Below are 23,209 nucleotides of genomic sequence, written 5' to 3' on the forward strand. Positions count from 1 at the left end.
AAAATATCAATCTGGTTGTCCAGGGGGAGAGGACCGTCACTTATAAATAGTTAAGAACTGCCACCCAGTTATTTACATTTACGTCAGGTTTCATGCACCCAGATTAGCAGTAATCAGTGTCTTTGAAACTATCTGTAGGACTTTTACAAGGTTAATATAGGAAAGAAAACAAACTCTGTGGCAGCTGCTCAGTAGTGATTTTCTTATTGGTCCATTTAAGATTTCAGAAAATCAGTTCCCTCTTGTTTCCATGGTGATCACAGTCGTTTAAAAATCCCCCCCCCCCCCCCTTTTCATCAACATCCTTGTTTTACTATGTAATGTTCAAATCAGTATGCAGATGTCTTGCAACAAGAATCACGAAATCCTACTCCAGCATCTAAAAACAGAGCACGACAACTGCATTCTTTCCACTGGTTACTTTCTCCCCTTTCTCTGCTTTTTATGATGCCTGTTGTAATATCAACCAAGAAGTGACTTACTATTGCATTGCTTGTGTAACTGACATGATCGGTACGTTATTATTGTAGGCTACTATATTGGATGACTATTTTAATAATAATCATTTTCCAGTTTTTTTCCTCTCATAGTCACAGCCATGATCTATGGTTAGAACATCATAACAAAACCCAAAGGTATAAAACAACATAGACTTCCCAGGTTTAGTAAGGTGTATCTGACCAAATTCTAGATGCACTATTTTGGTCAGATACATCAAGTAATTTTTTTTTTTTTGTAGATAGTTCAGTGGTCTGGTAAGTTTCAACAGGAAGCAAGCAGGATTATTATGTTTCAAGATAAATGTATGTCAAGGGTCTGGTAAGGTATACTAAGCCGCAAGAACGTGTATTTGGTCTGAAGATCAATGGAAAGGTTAAATCTGTTTTCAGCCTTTCATATGAGAAGATCAAGGCCAAGTTCAAATTGAGCACTACATGTTTTTTTTCTTTCTTTTCAAGACTTTGAAGTGATCCTCGTTTCTATTTTATGTAACCTTTAAAGTTTATAGCTGCTAGTTTCTTAACTATGTTTTCACATTAACACATACATATTTCTGTAAATAAATAAACACGTACATAAAAACAAATACATGCATAATTGTTCCTTCTGAATATTTCAGAGTTGTTTTGCTCCAGGACTGATAGTTCCATCATTATATTTACTGACCACAGCAGAATCCTAACAGCACGCCGGCACAACCATTGTGTTTGATTTTATTCAAGAAAGTCATGTGATGTTGTTCCCTTGCTCAGGTTCAGATATCACAGACAAGGTGGTATTGTCACAGACTCAGGTAGTTGTCAGAAAATTCCTAAAGATGCTGTTCAACAGAATCCAACAGGACCTTACAAATGTGGAAATGAGAGTATTCAAACATCCTTTTGCAGAACCATAAATAATACACTGTGACCATGAAGGTCATACTGGATTGAGAGCATCAATAAGGAATAAGAGAAAAATGAAAAAAAGAAAACAATTCTGGTTGTTGGAAATTACCTGTACATTATTTATTCATATAATTAATGTATCATTGTGGAGTACAACTTTTTTTTTTTTTTAGTATGAAGCTGCCAGTATAATACAAGGCATACATTCATCACAAGAATTAAGTAAGATGAATTCCTTGTGACTGAGACAGAGTGACCTTGAGACATTTGGGCAATCCATTTGAAGACGTTAATCTGGGCCTTTGGCGGTCTGAGGTCTGTGCTACTGAGCTTTAAAAGGTTAATAACTAAGGCTTAATTTTTTTTTTCCAAACTATATTTTAACATAGCAAAGACCATTTACTCTGTAGCAGCAGGTACATTTATTTGGACCTCACTTTTGTTTTGAGTCCTTATCACAGACTGGCAATCCTTGATTTCCTGCTTGAATGCATTGTTTTGAGTGACTTTTATTGACCAGGCTTAATTTACACCAATTCCCAGAAGCAAACTCCAACCTTCTTCAGCTCTCTTTCTCATGAACTAATTGCTGATTTTTCCTATGACTCACATATTTTCACTTAATTTGTGTCCCTATGGGCATCTTTAAATGCTGAACTCAAAAATGAATACAGTTCGAGAATATGTGGCATTTTTCAATAATTGCACCAAAAACAATACCATCAATGTGTGCGTCTTTCATATAGGAAAACGTGTGAACTACAATTTTCGAAGTTCATTGGATAAGACATAGTGGAATTATTTTTATCGGTTTTTATTATTATTTGTCAAAATCAGTTATTTTTGGTTATTAAAAATAAAAACCACTCAAGCGCATACATTTTCAGTTTCTATAATAAATTGCATGTACGTTTCACTAATACACATACAAACATTAACTTACTATGTTGAAGTGATTTAGGATTCAGGCAACGTAGAACTCTGGACGCATTTTAAATCCGAGAATTGTGAGAAGTAACAGATTTCATTGTACACCCATTACCGTCTGCGTATCTATCACACTACAGACACGGTTCATGTTTTTCTTCTCTGCCCACCCATCGTATGAGACTAGCGTACTGTAGTAATTAATCTCAGCATACAAGAAGTTTTAAATTTTTTCCTATGATTAAACATTCATCATGGTACTCTGATTAAGGTTTGATATTTATGTAGCTATAATAATAATAATAATAATAATAATAATAATAATAATAATAATAATAATAATAATAATAATAATAATAATAATTAGGCAGTCGTTTTATATTTACAATAACTTTTTTGGTTCATCACTGAATAAAACCATAACGCCAATAAAACTAACTGACGATGCCAAGTTGCTGGTTTGTTTGGGTGGGTTCATGGTCTCTAAACCCGTTGCTAAGCAAATGACGCATTGACACAAATTACGCGTATTACGTAGAGCACAAAATTGCAATGTCTTTGAACACTGCCCATCCTCTGAAAGCTGTTTCCTTTATGCAAAAAGACAGTAAGTAGTGCATGATTGACATTATTTAAAATATGTTACCAAACCCACGATCTCCTGACCTGAACCCTATTTGAGCGTGCTTGAGACATGCTACAGACTCCCTCACAGCACAAAAGGGATTCCTTAATGTGCTGTGCTAAAGTTGTGCCAACATGCTACTGCCACTACTATTTAAATTAAGTTTATTTTTTTAACTATGTAAGTTAATACGTGCTTTGTTTTTTGGTTACTCAGCATTATGACTATCTGAATCACTACACTGTAACATGATCTTCATAAAAAATGTGTCTGGTAAAAGATGCATGATTCTTTCAAATCAACACATTTTTCAAATAAAGGCTATACCTACTATAATTATTATAAGAAAAGTATTTTGTATGAACATATTTTTCAACAGCAGGATTCGATGCTATGACGCTATGAAACAGGGAGCTCAGCTCATTGCTGAGATTTCAGTGATTTATCAGCCACAGCCTGGAGGTCCTCTGTGTTGAAAATCGTGATCCCTAGAAAAAGCTGAGTACTATATTCAGTAATGGATTCCACTTGTTTACCTGAAAACTGTTCTGTCAAAAGTCAAAGGGGTTAAAAATGTCTAGTTCAAAAACAGATCCCAATTAAACCTACCCAAGCAAAAAATATCCTTACATATTTGTAACCATCTGTAATCATTCCAAACCCTATAGAAAGAAATGCTTCAGATAGCAGTGTCACCCTTTCATGTAATGTAAATGTAAGTACAGTAGTTAGAAAAGACCTTCCAATACTGCACTGTGAGTTAATTAAAAACACACTTGGTACTTTTAGGGATAATGAAGAACAGTTTTTGATGAGATGTTAATTTATACCCACGGAATAAAGTCTTCGGGGCTTAAACATTTTTATTTACAAAGTTGTCATTAGTGGTGAATTACAACCTAAACAAAATGGCAGTGTTTTAGCATAAATGCTACCACTGTGCACATGTATTTCTGGCTGTAAAAATTTAAAACCTTTTTTTAAATAATTGTAGCTAACACAATAATTCCATAAATCTTTACCAATTTGCACTTCCATTAATTACATAGGCATAGGTCTCAAGTGCGCAGATTTGAAAGAAACATGTGTCATAGCAAGCACGCATTTTAATTTTAAAATAGATACCTGGTATTACACTGTAAAAATGAGTTCTCAGATTGCTTGCCTTGCCTGATTTGAATACGGAACAGTTAGCTGCAGCAGAGCTGGCAGGTGTGACGGCTACTGCAACTACAGCATTGAAAATATACATTATAAAAAACGAAGAGGACTTACATTTAAATAGAATGTATTTCTTGAAATAGACAATTACTTATTTTAGATTTTATAGAAGTGTAGCAACACAAAACTCACAAAGCTAAATGTCTCCATTTGAATATTCCTTTGTGATCATCAACTCCAATTTTATTTTTTACTTAAAAATTATTTTACCTAAAAATAAACAAAAGTTAAATTGTTTTTGACTTCATTAACCTTTTAAGTAATTACATAACATAACTGGTACAAATAAGTAGGTGCTTTAGACAAGAGTAGACCTAACTACTTCTATATCTATTGCTTGAGATAGTATATCTCAAAGACACAGATACGTAAAAGAATGAAGGAGCACACGCTTAGTATTTTCTTTGATTGCTTTGTAGAAAGTCTAGAATATACCACTGTATACTGCAAAAGTCTAGCTGTGTCTAGATCTAATTGCCTTCATATGACATTACTTAAGTCCTGATTTGTTTAAAATAATAAAACCAAATTTTTTAAAAAAAATTGTCATTCAGCAAAAAATCTATCACCCATTAACCAGAATAATATAAAGACAACAATGCCGTGAATGAGAGGATATTTAAAAATAGTACAGTCAAAACTGGTAAGAAATACAATCAATGATGTAACTTCTGGACCTCAGGGTTTTTCAAGTCAAATTAAGGAACACTAAATATTAATTTTGCATTACCATCCAAACTCTACAGAGCGCTTAAGAACAACAAATATGTCAGGCTGTAAATTCAAAATTAGAGCTATGATGAAAAATTTGATGACCATAATATGTATCAACAGTATGTACAGAATAGTATAGAAGAAGAATTCATCAAGTTACATTACAATTTGATAAGCTATTATCCATATATATTATAGTAAACATTACAGTGCTAACTTACGGATACGAGACCTCAATGCAAAAATGACTCAGAAATTACAAACGACTAAATGGAGTATGGATAGATGCATGCTAGGAATAACAAGAAGAGACAGGAAAAGGAAGGAATGGATAAAAGAGCAAACACAAGTATGCGATGCTATTAAAAGAGCGAAAAAACTGAAATGGCAGTAGGCCGGACATGTTACAAGAAGAAAAGACCATCGCTGGACCAAGGAGATACTAGACTGGATCCCAAGAGATATAAAACGACTGACCAAGAAGAAGACCTCCAGGAAGATGGCAAGATGAAATTAGGAAACACGCCGGAGCAACTTGAATGAGAGATGCAGCAGACAGGCTTTTGTGGAAGAATCTTGGGGAGGCCTTCATCCAGCAGTGGATTGAAAAAGGCTGAAGATGATGATGATGATGATGATAGTAAACATGGACTGGAAAGGAAGGCTATAGTGGAATATTATTGACCCAAGGGAAGACTGTTACCAACAGGTGGCTATAAAACCCGAATCCTAAAGGTAACAATAGTCTTCCTGAGGGGCATTTAATTTTCCACTATGGCAGAGTCTGCAGACATATTTAATATATGAATCAGTCAAGAAAATAATTGGGGCAATGTTGGATAGTAAATACGATTTTATATATTTGGTAAATAAATATATTTTTTTTATTTTATATATTTGGTAAATAAATAAATAACATACATAAATAACAGAAAATGTTTTTGAAGTTCATAGCAAAGTTTTTCTCCATCTCTGTCTGGTTTGCTGACTGCGGCATAGTCCGGTTTATATCCTGCCCGTCATATTTGTTTTCATCTAGCTAAATTTGTTTTAATTTCAGAAAGTCAGAAAACAGTGGCAGTGACATTTTAATTACCATTTTAGTGTTTGCAGCATCTTTCTTTTGTAGTATGTTTTGTAATTAATTTTCTGTTAAGTCACAAAATGGCTATTGAGCAGTTTTTCATGTTTCGCCATTTTCTCTTGTGAAGAATAAAGATGAAAGGTGTTCCTTTGAAAAGGGGCGGGACTGAGTGATGTGAACCAATCACATGACAGATGGTGACTATTGCCCAGTGGTGGATGTTAGGGCAATAGCTATACTCACTTATTTCTATTTAAATCTATTAAATGTGTTTGTGATTTAATTTACTACATAGTTAATGATGTAACAATCTACTATTCCTTTTCTATTTAAACCTTCAGGCCTCATGGGATTGAGTCTATTTATACATTTATTTTCCTTTATTCTTCTATATTGTACATTATCTAATTGTATTTCTTCTAAAACTACAAATTGTAGGCCATTCATGTTATGTTCCTTTTTTGTAAAGTGCTGAGCTATTGGTTCATTTACTTGTTTATTTCTTATGTTTGATAGATGACTCTGTAATCTTTTATATAATGTTGTACCTGTCTCTCCCACATGTTTTATTGAGATACATTTTGGGCAAAATATACCATAAACAAGGTTGCTAGTTTTGCATGACGGGTTTCTTAAGATTGACTATTTATTTTGTCTATTTGCGATTTCACTTTGATCTTTACATACTTTACATGTGCTCTAATAGGTTTTAATGACCTTTTAATGTGTCGATGATCCATTTATGTGTACTGTGGACCAAAATGTCAGCTAACTTTGCATCCCTTCTAAAAGCCACTACCGGGGCTTTTGGAAATATTTCTTTCATTTTATCTGAATTATGACATATACATAAATGCTTCCAAACTATTTTTGAAATGTTGGTTAATAATTTAGAATGTGTAATTATTAATGGTACTCGTTCAACCTTCTTTTCTCTTTTACTATACTCAAGTAATTCATTTCTATTGAGTTGGTAAACTCTTCAATTCTCTCTCAATAATCTGTTTTTTATATCCTCTTTTTTTAAAGATTTATTCTCAATTCCGTTTCGAATAAAGATCTGTTTTTAATTACAGCTGTTTTGAATAACCGATTAATAGAACCGATTAATCAACTAAAGTGCTGATCGCAGATTTTTTTACTTTACAATTTAATCTTGCATTCGAAGTGCATTCTGGGTAGAGAGAAATGCATGCTGCTATTTAGGCAAGTGCGGATTGAAGCTCTCTCTCTCTCCCCAGAAGTGGTAAGACACTGTGGTTTTAAGCTTGTATAAAAAGAGGTTAACGTAGTGTAAAAATCATAACTGTTGTCTTGTTTTGTACAAGGATTGCTGATAGTGTGCTATGGATGTATATCCATACTGTATTTGGAACTGCAATGTTTATCTACGTTGATTTAAATGATTGCCATACATGTGTCTGCAAAGTTACTCGTGTGCATTGTAACCAGAGCTGTGGTAAAACCCAGCGGGGCGAATTTATCCTGACCAACATAATAAACTGTTGATTTAGTTATAAACCTCTGAGTGTTTTTTCTTCCGTGTTTGTACATTGCTAATAATTTTAGAGTGTGCTAAACAGTACACCTTACTGACTGGTTAAACAGTACACGTAACTGTGCTGCACTGGCCCTTGGGGCTTGTGTGACTGAGTTATCAGGTCCCTAAATATGTTTTTATTAGGGTAATAGGACGGAAAGGTAGCATTTGTTACATTTACTAAAATAAAAATAAAATGGTTTTACAAAGACCAAATTCCCATTTGGCTTATTTTATTTTTTTTTTTTTTTAGATTATTGATTTTTTAAGTATTACTATGCAGAACAGCCGCTATAAAATCTTTACATTGATTGTGCATGGATTAATCTACTGATTAATCTACAGGTTAATCAACTAATGCCCATAAATTAGCCGATCAAAATTTTTAATCGAGTGACATTTCAGATTTTGTCCACCACAGATCCACTGAAATGTTAGGATGGATATTATTTGCTAATTTATGAAACTGGAAAATAGATTATTGTCCACGTGTCCATACAGGGGGCTGTGTGGTCTAGTGGTTAAAGAAAAGGGCTTGTAACCAGGAGGTCCCCGGTTAAAATCCCGGCTCAGCCACTGACTCATTGTGTGACCCTCAGCAAGTCACTTAACCTCCTTGTGCTCCGTCTTTCAGGTGAGACGTAGGTATAAGTGACTCTGCAGCTGATGCATTGTTCACACACCCTAGTCTCTGTAAGTCGCCTTGGATAAAGGCTTCTGCTAAATAAATAAATAATAATAATAATAATTTCAAATATGTCATCCACATATCTTATATATACATATATATATATATATATATATATATATATATATATATATATATATATTAATAAAGTAATTCAAGGGCATTATATAAGCTTGAGGATGGAGAGAGCTTTATGCCCTGTGATTTCACTGTACAACCACTAGAGGTCTTGGTCTGACTACAAGGGAGTCAGGAAGAAACTACATTGCCCAGAAGGCAACAGGCTTTGGCTTGTTGGCCCAGTTAATTGATGTATTGTTGGCAGGTGGACTTAAATCAAGTAATTACGAGCCCTTTAAAAAGGGACAGGTTCAACCAGTCTCTGAGAGGTGTATGGAAGGAGGGTATGGGTTTGGGTTTGGGTTTGGGTTTGGGTTTGGGTATGGGTTTGGGTTTGGGTATGGGTTTGGGTATGTATGTGGGGGGGGGGTGGAGGGGAGTTGGAGAGAGAAACTAAGGAGAGCAAACACATTATTGAAGAAAGACGTTTAACATTTGTTTTTTTACAGATAAATGTAATCTCCACACAGGGAAAAATGTATGTGAACTGAAAAAACGTTTTCTTTTTTCAGAGAAATTAACCCTTGCACGGAAAGAGGGGTTATGTTTAGCCTGCTGTTTAAAATGTTCTCCTACGGCAAACTTGTATTTAGTGCATTCAGTCTATGACTACTTATTATGCAATGGAAAGTATTGTTTTTTGGTCTAAATAAACTGAGTGTCTTGCAAGCAGGTTACAAAGATAGATCCAAGTTCTCTGATAATCTCAATAACTTGCTAAAAAAAAGGTGTTAACCAAGTATGATCATTTCAGGTGTTATTTTTTCTTCAAATGTAATCCATACTTCAATAAACTCTATTCATGTTTCTTCTAATGTAAACACATCATACTAACTATGTAAAATGTTTCCCAAATAGTGCTTACTTGAGAGTAGTCATTTCTGTCAAGGATGGCTGGGTTGCCTTCAGATAGCTTGCCCTTCGTGCTTGAATCTTGGGAGTGGGCTTTGGGCTGGTGTCAGAGTCTCCACTGTCATCATCTGCCATGGCTTTTATGTAACTGCCGCTGCGCATCCGGCGACATGGGATTTCATCATCTTTGCCGAGGGAAGTAAAGCCGGTCCATTCATCCTGAGGAACCTGTCAGATTGGGTAAAAAACATCTTTACACATTTCCGAAATTGTATTCTCCTTATTTATTGCATCCTTTGTCACAGCAAAGCAATTAGATGGTTTTGTATGATTGTACTAATATGCCTTTTTAGCAAATGGGTCATCTGTTTAAAGAGAGATCCCTGAAGACATGTTTTCCTCAATAAAATCCAGAAACAAAGCCTTGGCAATCTTATAAAAACAGCACTACAGTTTGCTAATAAATATGTAATTATCCTGGTCAGTGATAAAGAGGAAAATAACTTTTTCATTGAAGGGCACTGTGACAGATTTGTAATAACTTGAAAATCGTGTTAGTTTGCAAGGCCCATTTATTATTATGTTTTGTTTCTTTTGTAATTTATTGTTATTTTTGTGAGAGCATAAAAACATATGGGTTTATGGATACTTCTATAATAACAACCATGGGAAAGATAACTGGAAAAAGATGAATGCAATAATACCCACTCGTAAAAACAGTAAAAAATAAACCATGTGTCTTCATCAGAAGAAAAAAAAAAGATAATTTTTCAATTTGAGGTTTATGACATCTCTGCCTTTTTTATTCTTATTGTAACACACTCCAAGATTTTTTTTTTACCTTAATCCCTTTTATTACTTTGTCATAAAAAAATTTAAAGAAATAAAAAAAAAATACTAATGCACTGGCAATGGCAAATATGTATTTATTTGATTGTATATGTTTTTGCTCTATTATAATTCAATGCAAAGTGAAACCAAGGTGACTGAATATTTGTAGCTGCTTAAGACAGGCAGCTGCTATTTAAGGGGCATCTGTGATTGTGACAGAGAAAAAATGAATCTTAGTTATAAAGCTCCCTCAGGATCTGTGAGGACGTTATGTAATGGGAACAGAGTGCCCCGGACTGGATGGTCTGACAGTTCATTCCAGGGAAAGGTGGAAGTCGGCCATCTAGAAAGGGGGCGAAGCCACGGGACACCAAGTCATCGCCCCAGAAGGGAAGCGATGTGGCAACCGAGGATTGGAGGAGAAACGGTTGCACTCGCTCACCAAGGGGGCGTGACTGACGGTACAAAAGGGGACGTGGCTAAGTGATCTGTTCCTTTATGGTTGAGAGGGAACAGCTGAAGGAAAATAAACCATGAGTGTTTAGTGTTTGTTTGTTTTGTAATTTCTAATTGCACTGTCACTTATGGCCAGCACCAACCTGGACAACACTTCACCACTGTACACTAATAAATTGTATTTCACCACTTGCACGTTAGCACTCACTCTGGACTTGTGATCGTGTGTGTGTCTTTGTGTGTGTGTTTATACTGTGTTTATTATTTCGGGACTGTAACCTGTGGCTTAAAACTGTGCAGTACACATTGCTGTGTATTACCAAGAATTATTATTTACGCTCGCCACGACCTGGATTGAAAACGGAACCAATAAATTGTTTGGACTGTGAACTTTGTTGTCTGTCATCTGTTACGCATTGCATGACATTTACACCTGCGCACTGCAAACCACTTTGCCACAGGGATATACTTTTATTCTGGGTTTTATTGGTAAGAGTAAATACAGGTTTTCATCACGTTTTTAAAACTGTGTAGTAAAGTTAATATAAGATGCCATTACCTTAAAAAGGAATTTACTCCAAAGTTACATTTCAAACATTTTTAGTGAATGCATGCCCAAAAAGTTTGTTAGTTTTGCCACTCTAATAGTTTGGGTTTTCTTTTACAAAATACAAGGTTTATGTGATTCTAAATAAGCCAAATATCCACATTTGATATAATTCTATTAAACTGAAAGACAATATAAATTCATGTATATTGCTTTGTTAAGCTTACAATACTCAAGGATGCATATCAAATATAATATTTTCTTGTCCTTATAAACTATTGCTTTCTCAGGTGTCAGAAAACAACTTAAAAAAATTCAGAATCTGAGAAACATTACACTGGCTATATAAAAAAAAATCTCCCATTTCATGGTTCGTCATGTCCAAAATACCCGGTTCGCTTAATCACATTTAATTGTCTTTGATGTGCAGTAAAACTGTTTGATCCTCATTGAAACTTGGTGTGCTATGGGGTTAATAATATCCATTTATAAGTCTGTTAAGTTGTTTCTTTTGCCTTCTGTTTAAGAGCCAGGGGCACTGGTAGTTGTCTTCCAGTATATTATCTTCCTTAGCAGATCTCTGGGTGTAACATTTTCCTTAATTTAAAGAAATTAAGTAATGAAGCTTATGCTCAATGTTGGACTTGTTTAAAACAGGTATTGAGAGATTATTTTTCTTCTGAGATGGATACTTGGCTACAATTATATTTGGCAAAATATAATGAAATGCATTGATTAATGAATGCATGGGGTGAAAGGTTGTTGATCTCTTAAAGTTTACATCGAGAAAGAAGTATATCAGAAACATTTTCCCCTTCCCCCACTCACCCAGATTCCTACTTAAAAGTCTTGTTCACACTTCAAAATCCTTAGCTACACCCTTGCCCCAACTGTGAATCGCTGAGATGGTTGAGATGAAAGCATACAATTAAAGTGTATGGGCCACACAATGTTGTGTATGGGTTGATTATTCCAGTTTATTAGAAAGCTGACCTTGTTCTAGCTTTTGTATATTCACTAAAGAATCATTAAGGGAGAAAGAGATGCTTCAGGGAGAAGGGGCAGGGGCCTTGCATGGATCATTTCTTCTTATTAAGCCTGTCAAGCGAGATGAGTAAAATCCAGCAGCAGGATGCACACCACAGTTTGCAAGATATCAGCACCACTGTTACTGACGATAGTAGGTCCAATAGGAGTACTGTTAGTGAAACCAATGATCCTGGTGAGCCTAGTGAGATGAACTAGCCTAGTAGAGAAAATAATCTTCATGGGCGCAAACCAAGGGTTAAGTGGCCAAGAGCCTCGAAGAAAATGGCTTGGCAAACGGTTGACACAGATCTCTGCTTTTTACTGAAGACGTTAAGTGAAAGAGTAGAATGGAAGCTGGATAAGTTTGGGGAATACCATCTACGTGTATGGATGTGAGAGGTTTGGAATAGAATGAAAGCAACAAATAACTACGATTCCAGGAAAGTCTAGATGGCAGCTGGAGATTGAATGCCTGGTTAGAAAAATAAGGCAAATGAGGAATCAGTGGACGAGGGCGGAAGAAAGTCAGAAGGAGGCCCTGCTTCGGCAAAATGACCTAAAACATAAGCTTTTAAATTTGTGCAAAGCGAGCATCTATGAAATTGCTGTAAAAAGGAGGTCCATGCAAGAACCAGCTTTTATAAGGATATAGGAGGCTGTGTGGTCCAGTGGTTAAAGAAAAGGGCTTGTAACCAGGAGGTCCCCGGTTAAAATCCCACCTCAGCCACTGACTCATTGTGTGACCCTGAGCAAGTCACTTAACCTCCTTGTGCTCCGTCTTTCAGGTGAGACGTAATTGTAAGTGACTCTGCAGCTGATGCATAGTTCAGAAACCCTAGTCTCTGTAAGTCGCCTTGGATAAAGGCGTCTGCTAAATAAACAAATAACATCTATTCAAGATTGTGAATAACTTATTCACCAGTGAAAATAATGGTATACTGTGGCAAAGTGGTAATTAGTGCACAGGTGCAGTGCAGGTGCAGTAATCCAACAATGAAAGATAGACAACAAAGTACGGGTGAAATGGTTTCTGTTTTATTTAGTAAATCCAAACGGTCTGATGACCAAAGAGTAAACAAAAGGAGGGCTGGCAAAACACAGTGATGCGTATTGCGCCGTGGATAATTATGGTTTGCAGTCCCGTAAATAATAATAATCCAGTACATACAAACACAGTCACAAGTCCAAACTGAGCACTGTAGTGCTCACGGTGAAGTACAAGTTATCCGTGATGCAATGTGCAGAGTTGTCCGGTTTTAGTGCTGGTCTTAAGAGACAGCTCCGGATCAGGTTAGCCGTCTAATCTAATAACAAACAACAGTTATATTAAAGACGAGACAGACAAAACAAACAAAATATTTGCTTGCAGTACTTTTCTCTATACAGGTCCTTTCGGTTTAGCGTAACCATCACAAGGAAGAGATCACATCACTACTTCCCCTTTATATACCGTCAACCATGACCCCTTGGTTAACGAGTGCAACCACTCCTGCCACACCGTTAACCTTCTGGGTCAATGATTTAGTGTACCATAGCTCTGTCCCCTTTCTAGATGGCCGACTTCTGCCTAACCCTGGGAATTAACTGTCCAGTCCAGGGCACTCTGTTCCCTTTACACAGCGCCCTCACAGGTCGGGAAGGAGATCGAACACCAAGAATCATTCGATCTGTCACATATACTTACAGCAACTAAGCCAGAGTTGGAGACATATCTTGAAGAGACATATGCTGATCAAAGAAGAGAGCAGCCTATGTAGATTCCCTCAGATATTCCACCATTAATCCACCAGAATGCCAAATGGAGGACTCTGCTCCTGTGGAAGGAGGTGGAATATGTAAGGGGAGCACCCGTAGTGAGAACTGGGAGAAAGTGGGCAGCAAAGGATGTGGTGGAAGATGCAAAGGCTACACTTGTATCAGTGCTTCTGATCTTGCTCCTTCCGCAAGCTGAGGTCCTCGTTACTATGGCCTGCTTGTTATCCCCAAGCAAAAGTGCACCACACTTGGCGAATGCTCGTTTAGCTTCATGGTTCCGACTCTCTCCCACCGTCGCTCGCTTTAAATCAACTCAAGACTCACTTGTTCTCTCTTGCTTTTCATGCTCTTTAAGCCTGATATCTGCTATTAGCTGCTGTGTTGTCACTACTATATCATGTATTATGTATTTTTCACTGTATTTAATGTAGTATGCATTGCTTTTTTTTTTTTTTTTACTGTATATCATGTATTATGCATTTCTCTTTAAAATATTATGGATTTTCTTGTTGTTACTGCATCTTGTAAAGCATTTTGTGATGGTGTTCCACTATGAAAGGCGCTATATAAAATAAAGATTGATTGATTGATTGATATCATGGGGCAAGTACAACAGGGCAGAAGAGGCCTTGGTCTCAGTTCAGCTCCCCGAGATGGCACAAATAGGCTGATCCCTAGAACCAGCATTAGACTTCAGCCATCAACATCAGGCCAATAACTTTTCAATGAAGATACGTCTTGGTTGGTGCCCATAACTATCATGGCGAAAGCCATCCAATATTAGAACGAAGTAAATAACTGATACTCTCGTAATAAAAATCAAGCTGTTTAGGTTTGTAAATACTTTTGCTATGTGCTCTCCCATTGTGTGTGATCAGTGAATGAAAACATATTTTCAAGCCTGTCAGCTCTTAATTTAATATCTATGGTTACTAAATATGATTTAAATACTGGTTTCATTTAGGTTGCTTATGTTTGATGTATTAACTTTTCTCTGTATAAACAACTATCTTCTTTGTGTGTAATGCAGTATAATAGTTTATGCTTTCTTCATGGTGGTGTAAGGACCTTTCTTGGCAAGTCCTTTACAAGATGCCCTGTATTTTATATTTTTCAGTTTGTACAGCTCTGGCCAAAAGTTGTGCTCGAAGAAATTTGTAAATGGTCTGCAATACAGAGAGGGTTAAATGCTTAAAAAAAGCATATTGTTATTAGATCACCACCCCTCCCTTGTTGAGATTCCAATGAATGCCTTATGTGGAGCATGAGATAGAGAGGTAAATAATTGCATATTTAAATAAGTAAAAAAGGCACTGACTGATGATGCAATAAGACAAGATCTTTGGTAACCAAGGAAACAAACATGGGTTGACAATAGAACAGAAATCACACAGAAGCAGGGAGAAGTTGCAATTGGAATATCATACAGTACACAAGAAGCTCACACAGTGCGTTCAGTGCTGTACCAATGTTTGAGGTAAAGCAAAAATCAGGTCTTTGTTTAAAATATCACATATTGCGTGCTGTTTTATTCAGCTCATATACATTTAAAAATCTTAACAATTATTAAATATCCACAACCGTACAAAGCAAACACTTTGCATTAATTTTCAGAACGAAAATAAGAAAAGATGTGTGCTTCATAGATGTAAAAACAAGCAATTTGTTTGGTAGGCTTGATTGTATGTGGTGCTTTGTTTTTACTTGTTTTGTTGTTTCCTGAATCAGATACAAGCCATACCTCTTTCAAGCTGAGTTCTAGTTGTGCCAGTGGCAAGAACATTCATTATAATGTTTTGAAATAAACACGTTACAGCAGGAATGAATTTACACTTCAAATCATGATATCTGGTACTACAGTAGGTTAAAGAATACAAGGTTTGTAAGCCATGCTTATAGACTGCCTTGTACTTCCTATGTTATTTCATCTGGCGAGTGAAATTGTCCCCACCCCTTCACTGGCTTCTTTCCTGTCAATAATCAATGCTCCCCCTTATTGACTGACATGTAGCAAGTAACATGCTTTGACCCAAAAAACGCTGCTGATGTGAAATAACCCAGGAAGTGTAAGTGCAAACAGATAACCCAAGAATAAGGCATAGAAACTTAGAGCTTCCTTTAAAGTAATTGTAGCTAACAGAATAATTCAATTTTGCACTTACATTAGCTAAATATGCAGTTTTAAAATAAACACCTGTTCTAGCATGATTTCCAGTACTATTGTACTTTAAATAAGCTCTCAGTTTCTATGATTGTGTGTTTGCACTTGCACTCCCTGGGGCATTTCACCTCAGCAGCAGCGTTGGCAGGTTTTTGTTTGCAACGCCACACCAAATTTTGGAAGTAAGCAGCCAAAAAGTAGTCAAATTGTGTTTCTTAAAAAAGCCAAAAAACAGAACTTACATTCAAGTCATAAATACATATTACAAAAGCATACGTAGGTGGTACACATTTATTTTAAATAAATAAATAAATAGCACAGGTAAGTAATGTTCTAAATTATTATTTTATATTTCTTTTCTGATGAGATCAAATGCGGTTGGTCCAGGGGAGAAGAAAAAAAAAAAAAAATCACAATGTAGTGGAAAATTAAATTGTCCAGAACTGTCAACTGTCTTGAAAAATACATTTAAAAACAAAAACAATAATTCTACTGATTCATCACATTGGTGATGAATTAAAAAAATACTTTTTATTTCTCCTGATTTCACAATCAAAAAAGAACCCCAGGCAAATTTATATGAGTGTCAATCATGTGTAAGTCCTGAGGCAAAAAGTAAGCAGGTTCACCATTTTCTTGAGCTGGATTTGCTGAATGCAAGTGTGAATGTTTGTGTGATTTGTAATTTTTATTGGATGCTGAGCTCCAAAAAGACAGGGGGAGGGCGTGACATACTATACAGGGCATCGTGGTGATTGAAGTTCTCCGCTGGTGATGACCTTATAATCGAAAGGAATAGCAAAAAGCATGCGTGAGAAAAATAGCCTCAAAATAGGACAACTGCAAAAGACAACATTTACCCGCTAGATGCTTTCAAAATAAGCCATATTTGTCTGGAAAACCGTCAATCTGGCAGCACTGGATGAGCAGTGTCTTCTGGGTCAAAGCATGTTACTGGCTGAAAGCATGTCAGTCAAAAGGGGTGTATTGACAGGACAGAAGCCAGTGAAGAGGTGGGGACAATTTCACTCTCCAGGTGAAATAACCCAGGAAGTACAAGACAGTGTTACAGTTAGTAATATACCGGCTTGCTATACTTATGGAACTATTTTGTTCGCTACAATTACTTTAATTATTATTATTATTATTATTATTTATTTCTTAGCAGACGCCCTTATCCAGGGCGACTTACAATCGCAAGCAAATACAAATACATTCAAGTGTTACAATACAAGTCATACAATAAGAGCAAGAAATACAATAATTTTTTTTTCAAGTGTGACAAACCACTTTAACTTATAGTAGTACCAGATATCATGTTTTAAAATCAAAAATACATGTGTGCTATATCATGTTTCTTTTAAAACTATACATGTAAGACAAAATGTGTAAGACTTAAGGAATTATTTGGTTAGCTATAATATTTTAATCACAATCAACACAATGGAAAACCAAATGTGAAAGAGGCACTGCCAATCTTTATAGTAAACTCAATTACAGATTGTGAAAGCTTATTTTTATATGAAACCGTAGGATCTCAATTATAAAAGTGAAGATAATTTTAAAAAGGGCTTTATATCAGGAGTTCCATTAGCAAGCCTTATTCAGACTGGAAGCTTTCAACAAAAGCCCCTTTTAGACTTTAATTTTCTCTCCCCCGTGGAATTTAAAGAGAGGGGCACATTCAACCCCCACTACAATTGTGAGAAAACTCCCCTATCCTTTCAAAGTTGGTTCTTTTTTTGTTCTCTTTTTTGATGATGAAGGGAATAAGGGCTGGTGAGCTGCAGAACATTGGTTCTCAAGGTAATTTGTCATTCTGGCAGAGGACGTGCACACCAACTCTTCACAGACTGGATAGAATCTCTTTCAAACTTTTAGATTCTCCAAAGACAGAACAGAGGCACGCAGGAGCACAACCCATTTACAGGTTACCTGATATCAAATTCTATTACATACTTAAGGGAAAGATACTTTAAGGCAACATTTCTCAAAACTTTTAACTCAACAAGTGCAATTCTAAAACACATACATTATATAATATATATATATATATATATATATATATATATATATATATATATATATATATATATATATATGAATTAATGTTTTCATTTCTGAAAAACCATGCTAACAAAGACTTGTAAAAAGAGACCGATTTCTTTTAAATAAGACACTGTGTAATAATTCCAATTATGTATGCTATATTAGTTCTCTGCTTCTGAGCTGGAACATACCCCTACAATTCAGAAAACTGAATGAGGGAAAGCAATAAGGTCTTTCAAGTGCCACAGTCACAAGTTTAACATTTTAGCGGCCCAGGAAGTTATAGTCTATTGTATTTAGAAGTTAAATGGACAAGATTAGCCTGCTTAGCTACTGTAAGGTAAGCTTCTCTTTATAACCTAAAAGTTTGGTTGGGCAAACCAGGGAGAATGTCATTCAATTACCATGGTAGATAACTTCTATTGTACTGAATGAGATGAATTGCCCAAAGTGGAATGTGCCAGGCAGCTTTGGAATGTGAAATCATTTCCTTGAATGTCCTTCAGTTTCTTTGGTTCTAAAAACATATTTTATACTATCAACCAGGGAGGTTTTGTGCAAGTGGTGGCTTAATAACAACACTGAGACAATGAGAAAAAATACAGCAGTATACAAAACAAAGACACTGTACAGAATTAAAAAACAAAAACATCACAGGTTTACAAAGGGTACCCAGAAGCAGCCTTCAATGATTACATTCAGAATGAGCGACTGAAACAGTTTAAATCTATTGATTAAAGTGTGACAGTTTTACAATGTTCAATCATAAAAAAAATGCAAGGAGGAATAATGAAAATGTATCTACTAATATATCACCCTGTTTATAACCAGAGTTACATACTGTATTGTACATACCATTGACAGCTAGGAAGGCATTGACTTGCAATTGTGCATCTGGAACTATGAGTGGAACATTAGGGTTGTTACAGACATATCAAATATGTCAGATTAACTTCACAGCCTTGCATCTGCCCTCTTTGTGTTCTTCATTATGTAACGGCATATGCTGCTTGGTTGAAGTGGCATGAGGGAATGGATAGATTTGAATGCATCTTTAAAAAAGCTCTAATAAAAGACCAATATTACACCTTCAAGAGCATCTTTGAAACAGACATAGCTCTGCAGCTTCTAATGCCAACGGTAGATTCTGGAATTACAACTGCATAAGCTAACTGTGTAGTGCTACATTTTCTGTAAAAGTTACATTTTAGGGGAGTTAAAGGTAAAGGTACAAAACAAAGTGGTGAAACTATGCCGTGGTTTACATGCAACAAATAAGCATGCTATTTTGTTAGTACCTTTCTGGCAATTTGGGTTTACATGTAGTTTTCTTTTAGGGAGAGAAATTCTCCTTCCAAATGCAAATTACCCTATTAATAATACAATATGGGTGGGTATATTTCAATGTGTCTGTCAGCGTTCCGATGCAGCCTTGCATGACTGATACCATGCAGCTTTCTTAAACAAGAAGTTTTTAGGTTGTGTTGAAGAACTGCAAGTGCAGCCTGCCTCATTTGGCCACCAAAAAAAATTAAATAAAAAAGAAGGAAACAAAACAAAAACCCAGCAATATTTTTGCACTATCCATATATTATTTACTAAAATTTGACTGCAGGTATATTCCTATCCATATTTTACACACACACACACACACACACACACACACACACATATATATATATATACAGTGCCTTGCATAAGTATTCACCCCCCTTGGACTTTTCCACATTTTGTAGTGTTACAACCTGGAATTAAAATGGATTTAATTAGGATTTTTTGTCACTGATCTACACAAAATAGTCCATAATGTCGAAGTGGGGAAAAAAATCTACATATTTTTCAAAATTATCTTGATTGCATAAGTATTCACCCCCTCTGCTGTGACACCCCTAAATAAGCTCTGGTGCAACCAATTGCATTCAGAAGTCACATGATTAGTTGAATGGAGTCCACCTGTGTGCAATTAAAGTGTCACATGATCTCAGATTAAATACACCTGTTTCTGGAAGGCCCCAGAGTTTGTTAGAGAGCATATCTAAACAAACAGCATCATGAAGACCAAGGAGCTATCAAAACAAGTCTGGGATAAAGTTCTGGAGAAGCACCAATCAGGGTTGGGTTATAAAAAAATATCCCAAACTTTGAACATCCCCCGGAGCACCGTTAAATCCATTATTAAAAAATGGAAAGAATATGGCACAACCGCGACTCTGCCTAGAGAAGGCCGTCCACCAAAACTCAGTGACCAGGTAAGGAGGGCATTAGTCAGAGAAGCAACCAAGAGGCCAATGGTAACTCTGAAGGAGCTGGAGAGATCCACAGCTGAGATGGGAGAAACTGTCCATTGGACAACTATAACCCAGATGCTCCACAAAGCTGGGCTTTATGGAAGAGTGGTGAGAAGAAAGCCATTGCTGAAAAAAACCCATATCAAATCCCGTTTGGATTTTGCCAAAAGGCATGTGGGAGACACAGCAAACATGTGGAAAAAGGTTCTCTGGCCTGATGAGACCAAAATTGAACTTTTTGGCCTTAGCGCAAAACGCTATGTGTAGCGCAAAGCCAACACTGCTCATCACCCTGAGAACACCATCCCCACGGTGAAGCATGGTGGTGGCAGCATCATGTTATGGGGATGCTTTTCATCGGCAGGGACTGGGAAACTGGTCAGGATTGAGGGCAAGATGGATGGAGCCAAATACAGGGAAATTCTAGAGGAAAACCTGTTTCAGTCTGCAAGAGACCTGGGACTGGGGCGGAGGTTCACCTTCCAGCAGGACAATGACCCTATACACACAGCCAAAGCTACACTGGAGTGGTTTAAAAACAAGAACCTGAATGTCTTAGAATGGCCCAGTCAAAGCCCAGACCTCAATCCAATTGAGAATCTGTGGCAAGACTTGAAAATTGCTGTTCACCAACGGTCCCCATCCAACTTGACAGAGCTTGAGCAATTTTGCCAAGAAGAATGGGCAAAAATTGCAGGATCCAGATGTGCAAAGCTGGTAGAGACTTACCCAGAAAGACTCACAGCTGTAATTGCTGCCAAAGGTGCTTCTACCAAGTATTGGCTCAGGGGGGTGAATACTTATGCAACCAACAAATGTCTTTTTTTTGTTTAATTAACTTTTGTGTCACAATAAAAAATATTTTGCACCGTCAAAGTGTTAAGTATGTTGTGTAAATCAAATGGTAAAAATCCCAATTAAATCCATTTTAATTCCAGGTTGTAACACTACAAAATGTGGAAAAGTCCAAGGGGGGTGAATACTTATGCAAGGCACTGTATATATATATATATATATATATATATATATATATATATATATATATATATATATATATATATATATATATATATATATAGCTGAAGCTACCCTTCTGTAGGAAACCTGATATATATACAGTGCCCTGCAAAAGTATTCAGACCCCTGACCAATTCTCTCATATTACTTAATTACAAATGGTACATTGAAATTTCATTCTGTTTGATATTTTATTTTAAAACACTGAAACTCAAAATCAATTATTGTAAGGTGACATTGGTTTTATGTTGGGAAATATTTTTAAGAAAAATAATGTGTATATATATATATATATATATATATACATATATATCATGTTTCCTACAAAAGGGTAGCTTCAGCAATTATGATCCTTATGGTAGTCTATGAAAGGAGCTAAAATCCAGCACTTACATTAATGATATATAAAATAAAATCCAGTTCAATGTTTTGTAGAGTGCATTTTCAAAATACTGGTAGGCTACTGTATTCACCCATAAGTCCTACTATATAATGTTCTTATAATAATAATAATAATAATAATAATAATAATAATAATAATAAATACCTGAATCCGAATTCCACAGGCACGGTGCAAGGCTCTCACCAGTAGAATGTTGTTATATTTTTTTGTTATTGTGGATCCAGTATACCTGAAACCCTTGCGAGTTTAACACATTTATCAGTAAGCTGATATTTGTCTTTTTGAACAAATTGAAGAAACCAACAGGTTTTTTGGTTTTTTTGTCTTTGACTCTACATGGTCACTAAAGCCTCGTGCCGAGGTCGGTAAACCACAGCAATATAGGAGACCACTGGCACAAATTCACAGTCATGCTAATTTAATGTTCTCAGTAGGTATCCATGGTAGATGTTACTTAGAGGGTACATAAGGACCTTTATATTTTATTGTGTTTGGTAAATCCATCTCAGTTACATATGAGCAGGAGGGTGATGGGAAATGTAGTTCCGAGAGGTCCATGCAGGTACATGGGAAGCCATCTTGAAGCAAGGAATGCAATTTAAAAGTTTAAAAAAAGTGGTCAAAATGTAAAAGAAAAAAAAAAAACCACACACACCTTACGTAAACAGTTGTAGCAACACATGGGAACATATAACAATAAAATAAAAAGGTCCTTATGTACCCTTTAAGTCAAGAGTAACATGAATTGCATCATATGTTACTGCTAAGGGACTGAAAAGTCTAAGCAATCAGCTATCCAATCAAACATGAAAATAGCAAAAGTGTAAAGGATAAAAAATAACTTTGTTATTATTATTATTATTATTATTATTATTATTATTATTATTAGGGATATGTTTTTTTTTACTTTGTAGTAGCTTCAATGATTTTTTATAACTGCTTAAAAAACAATTAAATTACAAAGCACTGGAATTTTGGGAATTATTTACAAATGGCAATAATTTGAAACATTGAATTTACTCACAAAAAAAACCACTGAATGAAGAGGTCGCTAACCCCATATTAGAAGAAGAAGAAGAAGAAGAAGAAGAAGAAGAAGAAGAAGAAGAAGAAGAAGAAGAAGAAGAAGAAGAATTTCAATTTGGTCAAAAGAATCTTGCCAGGGCTATTCAGCTAATTATAGTAAAAAGTTGTGTGAGGTCGTCACTGCTGAAGTCTTGCAAATACATGCTCGGAGTTGTACTGATAATCACATAAGGTCACTCACAATTAGATATATCATTACTAATTTAAATGAGATAATTATCCTTTAAGCATTCTCTTTAAAATATGCCCAATTCAAGTAAGGTTAATAGGCACAGCATATTTCTGACATTCCTGATGTTTTAGCGTGACCCCTTTAGTATGAAACAGGCTACTGTATGCTTATCGATCATGGGCCACAATAACTCTGAGGAAATTGAAAATCAATTTGGAAAGACTGCTTATAAATATATCATGTAAACATAACAATA

General features: G+C 35.8%; 1 protein-coding gene across 5 annotated transcripts in view; it reads right to left on the reverse strand.

Annotated features, from left to right (window-relative positions):
- The window catches only part of LOC117394802 (disks large-associated protein 1-like), a 244,271-nt gene that overhangs the window by 89,046 nt on the left and 132,016 nt on the right, over positions 1-23,209 (reverse strand). For all 5 annotated transcript variants that reach the window (XM_033993395.3, XM_033993393.3, XM_059015273.1 and 2 more), the window contains one exon: positions 9,173-9,387. In XM_033993395.3, coding sequence (XP_033849286.2) covers positions 9,173-9,387 — 215 coding nt within the window. The remainder of the gene's footprint in view (positions 1-9,172; positions 9,388-23,209) is intronic.

The sequence above is a fragment of the Acipenser ruthenus genome, chromosome 3 (genome assembly GCF_902713425.1).
Source record: "Acipenser ruthenus chromosome 3, fAciRut3.2 maternal haplotype, whole genome shotgun sequence".
Lineage (NCBI taxonomy): Eukaryota > Metazoa > Chordata > Actinopteri > Acipenseriformes > Acipenseridae > Acipenser > Acipenser ruthenus.